This window comes from Talpa europaea, assembly GCF_964194135.1.
Source record: "Talpa europaea genome assembly, chromosome: 7".
In the NCBI taxonomy this organism is placed as follows: Eukaryota; Metazoa; Chordata; class Mammalia; order Eulipotyphla; family Talpidae; genus Talpa; species Talpa europaea.
In genome coordinates, this window is record NC_140074.1 from 120,110,318 (window position 1) to 120,119,190 (window position 8,873).

Here is an 8,873-nt window from a genome sequence, read left to right on the forward strand (position 1 = left end):
CTCAAATAGTGTCAAAAGGAGACCAGGGGGCCTCCCCGGTAGCGCAGCGGTTGAGCACTGGGTTGTGAAGCTGCCTGCAGCCTCTGTAGCGCCGGTTCGATACCCAGCTGCTCCCCGGCCACCGGGCGAGGGTCCCACATGGCGCGCAGACCTCTCCTGCCGCCCGCTGCTCCCCTCAGCAGTGTACTTCGGTCCTTCTGCCTGCTCTGCTCCCCGCTCTGGCTCTGGTGGGTTCTCTCGCCCTCCCGCGCTTCTGACTGTACCCAGTGCTTGTATAAACAAATAAATAAATAAATATTTTTTTAAAAAAAGAGACTAGGGTGTAGTCTGTTAAGAATCAGGAAACTTAGGTCCTCCCCGGCGGAGCAGCTGGTTGAGCGGAGCGCTGTGAAGCTGTCCACAGCCTCTGCAGCGTGGGTTCGATTCCCGGCTGGCCAGGGAGAAACCCACATGGCTTGGCAGACCTGTCCTGTCTCACCCGCTGCTCCCCTCAGCAGTATCTTTGGTCCATCTGCCTGTTCTGTTCCCGGCTCTCTCTGGTGAATTCTCTCACCCTCCTGCGCCTCTGACTATACCCCAGTTCTTGTATAAATAAATAAATCTTTAAAAAAAAAAATGAAAAGTGAGAATGCAACATGGCAAAATGAAATATACATCTACATATATATAAATTTCAATATAAATTTGTTATATATTCAATTACTAAATGTATATTTAAAAAAAATCAGGAAACTTAGATTCTGGACCTTGATCTGTTATGTAGTGGCTGTGTGACCTTAAACACGTCACCTAACCTCTCTGAGCCTGTTTCCTGCTCTTTGAGATGCAGCTCATACTACCTTTTAGGGGTGTCATCAGTAAACATTAGCTTACCCTTGGGGGAGAACAGTGGAAGGAAAACTAAATCTGGAAGCAAAAACCAGTTTTAAATCCCACCTTTGCTCTGTGTTAGTTACATGTAGAACAAACCACGTGACCTCTCTTGGCCTTAGTTTATCCCTCTGTCGAATGGGAGCAGTGCTTATTCACAACCTAACCCGCAGGAACAGGTTAGAAAAATGAAGATCCCTGCAAACAGTCAAAGTTCATGAGGACTCCCACCTCCCTCTCCTGGGGCAGATCTTATATACTCTGGTCCAAATAAAAGCCAAACCAGGCAGAAAGCGGCCCATGCCCCTGCGCTGAAATAAGAAACCCCAGTCCTTCCTTCTTGGGCCATAAAACTTTATTGGCAGTTCAGGGGAAGAGCCAGGGTGGGGTCCCTCCTCCCCAGGGGACACCGTCCGCAGGCAGAAGGGGACTCAGAGGGCCTTGTTGGTGGGCAGGTTGTTGTACAGGGCGTCTTGGCCCTCCAGCAGGCTGCGGTAGGTGGCGATCTCCTGCTCCAGCCGGGACTTGATGTCCATGAGCACCTGGTACTCCTGGTTCTGGCGTTCCATGTCAGTGCGCATGTTGCTCAGCTGGGCTTCCATGGTGTTCACTGTCATCTGGATCTCTGCCAGGCGGGCTTTATAACGGGCCTCTGTTTCTGCCAGTGCGCCTTCCTGGGAGGCTTTCTGAGGGCAGGGGAGAACAGGACACTCAGCAGAGAGGACACAGGCACAGCCACCCACCAGGCAGCCCAAGGGTGCATCCCAGGGGGCACAGGCACTTACCCCGCTGAGCTGGGACTGCAGCTCTATCTCCAGGCTCTGCAGGGTGCGCCTCAGGTCGGTCACCTCCTTCTCGCTGTTTTTCAGCGCCTCCAAGTGGCTCGTGACCACCTGAGTCAGCTCCTCGGTCTGCACAAGAGGAGGTGGAGGGAATAAGCATGAGGCAGATCTTGCCTGGCAGCTCCAAGCCCTCTCTGCACCACCTCCCCATGGGGTGCCTGCCCCCCTCCGCACCTCTGTGATGAACCGGGCTTGGGCGTCCTTTCGGTTCTTCTCAGCCATGACCTCATACTGGCTCCTCATGTCACTCAGGATCTTCCCTAGGTCTATGCTTGGAGCAGCATCCACCTCCACACTGACGTGACCACCCATCTGGGCGCTCAGGGTGCTGATCTCCTAGAAAGATAGAGCAGAGATGCACATGTTAGGGCCCAGAGTCTGCTGGGCCTAGGCCAGGTCGTACCCCAGCCCCCCGGGCCAAAGGGGGTCATTTTCAGATGGAGACCTCAAAGTCAGCAGGGGGGATAGACTGCATGTCCCCATCATCCCCTGCCGGGACCCTGGTTGCTGTGCTGCACACACAGGGCCACGCCGAGGGTGCAGCAGGTATGCCCATTCAGAGGACGCAGGACAGAAAATCACCCTTCTCTTGGAGAAACTAAAAGACCCAGCATAAAACCCACCTCCTCGTGGTTCTTCTTCAGGTAGGCCAGCTCCTCCTTCAGGCCTTCAATCTGTATCTCCAGGTTGGCTCTGGCCAGGGTCAGCTCGTCCAGCACCCTGCGCAGGCCATTGATGTCCGCCTCCACGCTCACGCGCATAGCCTGCTCTGTCTCAAACCTGTCGGAGAACAGTTGAAATCAGGCAGACGTGTGCTCTGCACCTTTAAAGATGCTCCCATGTGCCCATGGGGGCCTGTGGGGTGGGTGAAGGCAGAGCCCATTCCCCCAATGTACTGAGCCCCACCAGGATCTGGGCCAGCACCTCCCACCCCCCATTGGGTCCCTGCAGTCCCCAGGGCCGAGATACTCACTTGGTTCGGAAGTCATCGGCAGCCAGACGGCCATTGTCGATCTGCAGGACAATCCTGCAGTTCTCAATGGTGGCACCAAGAATCTGGAAGGCAGGAGTTTGGCAGAAGGTCAGCATACTGGCACTGCCCGCGCACCTTCCCCCAGAGGAGCAAAGAGCATGCCTCCACTCCCTAGGAGGCTGAAGGGGGTGGGCATGGGCTGGGGAGGGCAGGGAGGTAAACCTGGTGGAAAGTCTGAGAACTGTGCCCAGGGAAACTTAAAATGATCTTAAGGGAGGCAGCCTCTAGCCCTCTGCAAACCAGGGGCAGGGAAGCCTGGGGTTACCCCTTTGTCTGTGCCCCCACTCAAAGCACATTCTGCCTCTGGGAAGGGAATTTCACACCTTGAGCAACTACTATGTGCAGGCGCTTTGCATTTCATCTTTCGCACCAGGGCAGTGCATACACGTATTTTACAGAGGTAGCAACTGAGGTTCAGGACTCCTCATGCACATGCACCCCAATCTGAAGTCTCTCTGACCTGAGGTTATGCCCATCACTGACGGAGATACTAGGGCACAGTTTTTTACCAAAGAGCAGGTCATGAGTCATTGTCATCGTACTGGGTGGTGACTTGCATATTTTATAATGAGATAGAACAAAAAATAAAATGTCAGGTGGGATCACCCCCAGTAAGGTAAGAATTGTTTCAAGAAACGTTTACCTCATGGTATATGTGAAAGAGAGAGTGAATGGTGTTAAGGTCCATACAAAGTGTAGGTCACAACTTGAAGTGTGAAAGCACCATCCTAGTTGGTGGGTCGCATCTCTAGCTCCCCCTCCTTGTTTGTTTGAGCCCCATCTGTGCCCCCCCCCCCACACACACACACACTACCACCCCAGATACTGAGCAATGCTGTGGACAGCGTCAAGTTTGGAAACCCAGCATGTGCGGCCACTAATTGTCCCACTGGCTTCTGATCCCTTTCCTCAGGACCCAGCTCCCGTGGCTGGAGACCAAGCCTCACTCTGCAGACCCCTTAGGCTCATACACACACCCCCCAACCCCACCCTCCCTGTAAGAGGCGCCCAATCTGGAGGCAGCAGGCACAGGTCTGGACCGGAATAGACCAGATTCAACCCAGGCCAAATTCTAGCATTTTGTGCAGCAATCGAAGCCCCTGACTTAGAGCTCCCCGCAGGCCACAGCCAGTGTCCCATCTCCTCCCGTTCTTGCGGACCCCGCTTCCAGGTCTCGCCCCTTCCTCCCTCCTCGCCCTCCAACGTGCCCCACCCCCCGTACGCCCGCCCACTAATGAGCCATCCCTGCCTCCGAGTCCTGCCCCCCTAGCCCGCCCCTTTTCCAGGCCCGCCCCACCCTCCCGGCTCGCTCCAGCCCCACCCTGGCCGGGGCAGGTGACTCCTAAGCCCGCCAGCCCGCTCCTCGGGCCTCGCCCGGCCCGCGGGGCAGGGTTCCCGCGGCAGGTGCACTTTCCGCTGGGCCGCCGCCCACCTGGCCTCGCAGGTCCTCGATGGTCTTGAAGTAGTGGCTGAAGTCGCGGGCGGGCCCGGGCCCCTGCTTCTGGTACCAGTCCCGGATCTTCACCTCCAGGTCGCCGTTGGCCGTCTCCAGGGCGCGCACCTTTTCCAGGTAGGAGGCCAGGCGGTCGTTGAGGTTCTGCATGGTGAGCTTCTCGTTGCCCGCCAGCAGCCCGTCGGAGCTGGCCAGGGCGCCGCCATAGTAGCCCCCGGAGGACGAAGACAGGATCCGAGCGGAGGACACCGAGACGCCGCGGCCGCCCGAGCCCCCGTGGATGCTGGGCGCGCGGAAGACCCCTCCCGGCACGAAGCGCAGGCTGCCGCCGCCCAGGGCCCCGAAGGATGAGGCGGCCGACGACTGGCGGTAGCTAAAGGAAGTCATGGCGGAGGAGGACAGGGACACCTGTCAGAGGAGCTGCTGTGGAGAGGCTGCAGTGCAGGGGAGTGGCGGGGCCCTCCCCTGGGGCCTTTTTATGTCCGGGCAGCCGAGGGGGGAGGGTGTCGGGGCGGGTATCTGCTGTCTGAGGAATTTGCAGTCTCCAGAGTGCAAACACAGGCGCTCTCCCCATTGGTCAGCTGGTGGCCACGCTGCCCCCAGCTCTCCCGCTCCAGGGGCTGCCCTGGGGAGCTGCTCCACCCCATCCAATCCGGAAGCTAGTCCCCTACCAGGCTTATCCCGATCTTCACCCCATCACACGCACATCTAGACAACCCCCAATTTCATATTCTAGCCCTCCGCCACTAAGGTCACGGAGCATTTGCCACCCCTCTAGGAATGAGGGTCACTCCCCAGTGTGCACGCACTCAGAGGCCCCTTGTGAGCAGGTTAACTCCCCACCCAAAGCACTTTCACCTGATTCCTACACCCCATTCGGAATTATAGCCTCTCAGAACCCAACCCTGGGGGTCACCCACACCCTGACTTCCCTTCATCCCCCAGATAAGGGTGCTCTGAGCTGCACCCTCCTGGTCTCCTGAGACCAAGTTGTTCCCCCCACTGCTGTGGCCATCCAGTGCTCCAAGGTGACGGGGCCTCCTGGGGCAGCTGCCGAGAGGCAGTTCCACGGCTGGAGCAGCAGTGCCGCACCTGGACAGCCCCAAGCTCAAGGGAAGCAGCCTCTAGCCCTCTGCAAAACAGGGGCAGTGAGTGCACACTGGGGAGTGACCCCCCTACAGAGGTGTAGTGGGTGTAGTGCCTACCCTCTTACCAGGACAACCCCCTACTTGTAACCCCCAAAGTATGCATTCATTCAACACAGATTTACCGGATGCTTTAACTGTTCCATAAGGCACCTAAGCCTGGGGTGGGGTGGAGGGAAAGTTAGCTTGCCCACGAGACATTTAGCACCTGCCACCAGCTCATCCTCATAAGCATCTGATAAGTGGGTGTCAGAGACTAAATCCTTGTGCCCAACGGTGCCTGTCCCCATGAATGGGGGTGACTTGCTAGGGAGGGTTCTGCAAAAGTACCTGCACAAAGCAAAGTGTTTTGATTAGAGAGGAAGGGGTCCCTGGGCACCACCCACTGCCCCCCCACCACCCCTCTCCTCTGCCCCAGCTCAGTTCCTCTCTCCTGTTTGATTACTTTGGAGGACCCCCTGCCAGACACTGCAGGGCACTCTCCCCATGCTTCCTTCTCATCCTTATGTCAGAGCAGTCCCCCAACCTCTGGGCCCTTCAGAGGTGTCAGGAGGATGCCCCAGTCACCCCCTCCCCCAGCTCCAGGCCTCAGTTTCCCCTGTGAAATCTCAGCCCTCCTCTCTGTATATTATTCCCTGAATCACCTGTGGCTAAGTGAAGACTTGTCCCCCCAAACTTGAAACCTGAGTCCCCAGGAAACTGTCTCCTGACCACTGACTTGTCCAGGAACAGGGGCAGGAAATTCCACACACACTTCAACCACCAGAAGTTGCCCTGAGCCACTGGGGCAGGCCAGCCTGAGGCTATTTATATAATGAATCAGACCTACAGGTGGGCCCTGTGGCCCCAAAGGGGGAAGAAAGCATGACCCAAGGCCAGACCTGAAAGCAGGGTGTGGTCTGACTCGGAGGTGAGTCACTTTCATTTGGCCTCAAGGAGGCCAGCTCCTTTTGGGGGAAGGGAGAGGTCTAGATAGTTGCTATGTACACCAAGCCCCAGCTGGGTCCTGGTTTCTTTGGCCTGCTGGAGGGAAGAGACAGAAACAAAGATTGAGGAGTTCTGAGCTCCCTAAACTTCACAGGAGTTTAGAGGCCCAGCCCCTGACCCCAGGACCATAATCCCAAGAGCGGTTGACTATAGGACAGTGAGTTTACAAACACAGTTTACTACGACTTCTCCGATCTCACAGCAAGACAGTGGAAAGGGTCTTCTCGTCCACTGCAGATGAGCAAACAGGGTCCAAGAGGGCAGCGACTTGCCAGAGGTCCCCAGCCAGGAGTACAGTGTTTAGCTTCCACGTCTCTCTTTTTTTTTTAAAGATTTATTTTATTTATTTATGCATACAAGAGCTGGAGTGTAGGCCAGAGGTGCAGGGGGCGGGGGAGGGGTGGAGAATGTGGTGAGAGGATTCACCAGAGGCAGAGTGGGGAGCAGAGCAGGCAGACTGACTGAAATACACTGCTGAGGGGAGCAGCAGGCGAGTGAGGAGAGGTCTGCTGCGCCATGTGGGTTGCTTCTTGGCAGGGATCAAACTCATGCAGCAGAGAGCTTGATAATGCTGACGCTTAACCCCTTGCGCCACCAGGGAGGCCCTCTAGCTTCACCTCTTGACAATTAGCTGGGTTCCTGAGTTTGTGAGAGGCTCTGCTCTGCCTTTCAAGGAAACCCCTGCTCCAGAACTCCTTTGGCTCCATACCTCCCCAAATGTGATGCCAATTTGAGGGCAGCCAACCCCAGCCGGCACGGCAGGCCAAGCTGAGGAAGAATCGCCTGTTCCTGCTCTTTAGCCACACAGTGCCTGGCACCTTCCACCATGAGCTGTGTGGCTTTCAGCCACTTCCCTGGTACACCAAGTGTTCGGGAGAACAGTCTGTACAGGCTGCCCTCCCCAGAGATGGGATGGGGTGGCCGAGAGGCTGCTCCCTTTCAGTAAACAGACTGCCCACCACCAGGAGCCCCTCTGGCTACAGGAGAGCAGACGCCTGAGTGGAGGACTCCCTGAGTGGAGGGTGCAAGAGGTCTGAAGACTGCACGGGAGGGACACTCAGGGTCAGGAGACACAAGAGGAATTGCGACTCCCAGGGATCCTAGATGGCCTCCTGCCCAGCCTCGCCCCAGCTCATTCCAGAGCGCCCAGCACCACCGGGTCCTGTGGGGAAGGGAATCCACTGTCAGGTAAGACCAGACACACTGCGTGTTCCAATTCCCTTTTGGAGATTCACAGCTCAGCATCTCGTTTGCTAAGTAGAGATAATAACCACCACCTGATCCATGGGGTTGTTTTGAGGGTTAAATGAAATAGAGCTTGCAAGTGTGCCTGGTAGATCGTCAGCACCCGATGTTCATGTAATTATATAATAGCATTAAGTAGTACACCACACTATTTATAAAGAAATACTGTATTACATTATTATATTTTATAAGTATTATTTAACTTCATTTAACCAACATTTCCTAAATAGACTGGACCGTGGACCCTTTTCCATTACTATCTATTAATAATGCACAGGTCACAGGGAAAGCTGATCCCGTCCAAGGAAGCTGGGAGGTGAAGTGGCCTCCCTAAGGTGACATGGCCAACCGAGGCAGAGCCGGGGTTAGTTTCCAAGTCACTGCATCTCCACCTGGACCGGCACTCGAAGCCTCTTCTGCAAGAATAAATGCAGATTACAGTCCCCAGAGGAAGAGGTTAGACACAGGGAGGTTTCATCTTCCCCGAGGAAATGACATAGCAGGTGGGGACCGTGAGACGAAGTCGTGCTTGAGCCCTCCGCCCTCCCCCCACCCCACACACACTCACACAATGACCGGAGGTGGTGGAGACAACAAGACAATGATCGTGGTAACCTCTCCTCTGCCAGCCTCTACTGTGCCAGCCTCTCAGTTAAACATTTTGCTACATGACCTCAACTCGTCCCTGGGTTAAGAGACACCATCCTCATTTTACAGATAAGAAAACTGAGGTTCACACTGCTCACAGCCCAACCCCCAAAGTCCCAGGAATAAGTGGACCCAGGAGCCAAGTCCAGCTCTAACTCCCGAAAGCCAGCACCCCAGCCACAAAGGCGGTCCCCCCCTTCTCGTGGCGTGGGCCTCCACTGGCCTGGACAAGGTCGTCATGTAGAGAAAGCCATAGTGTCACCGGCCAAGGACCTAACTCATCCTCCTTGCTGGGATATATATTATTTCTTTGTCCTGTCAGTGGGTCTATCAAGCAAGGCTCAAAGTTCAAATCAGCCTTGCAGAGGGGAGAACAGAGCCCAGTTCGTGAGCCAGGAGAGACATGTGGCCGAGGTGCTGCAGGCACTTCCTGCCTCGGAGAGGCTGACAGTCTGGCAGGGAGACACATCTGTCTTGATGAGATGCGGCAGACTGAGAGACGCCCGCATTAATTTTGCCCCTTCCTAACACCCTTTTAAGATGACAGGTAAGGAAAAATTAAAGAGAATAAAAGAAGCAACAGAAGATAAGGAATGTGGACAAAATTTTTAAAGTTTGAAAATGGTAACTAACAGCAGATGAGAGGAAGC

The 8,873-nt window shown here is 55.6% G+C and overlaps 1 protein-coding gene across 1 annotated transcript; it reads right to left on the reverse strand.

Annotated features, from left to right (window-relative positions):
- Window positions 1-1,301: 1,301 nt before the first annotated feature.
- On the reverse strand, window positions 1,302-4,836 carry LOC311173270 (keratin, type I cytoskeletal 19-like; the record flags this gene model as incomplete). Its single annotated transcript, XM_084237126.1, has 6 exons — window positions 4,178-4,836; window positions 2,686-2,768; window positions 2,336-2,492; window positions 1,887-2,048; window positions 1,656-1,781; window positions 1,302-1,556 (listed from the first exon to the last, which is right to left on the reverse strand). The coding sequence occupies exons 1-6, from the start codon at window positions 4,583-4,585 to the stop codon at window positions 1,302-1,304; spliced, it is 1,191 nt and encodes a 396-aa protein (XP_084093252.1). The 5' UTR covers window positions 4,586-4,836.
- Between the last annotated feature and the right edge of the window lie 4,037 nt (window positions 4,837-8,873).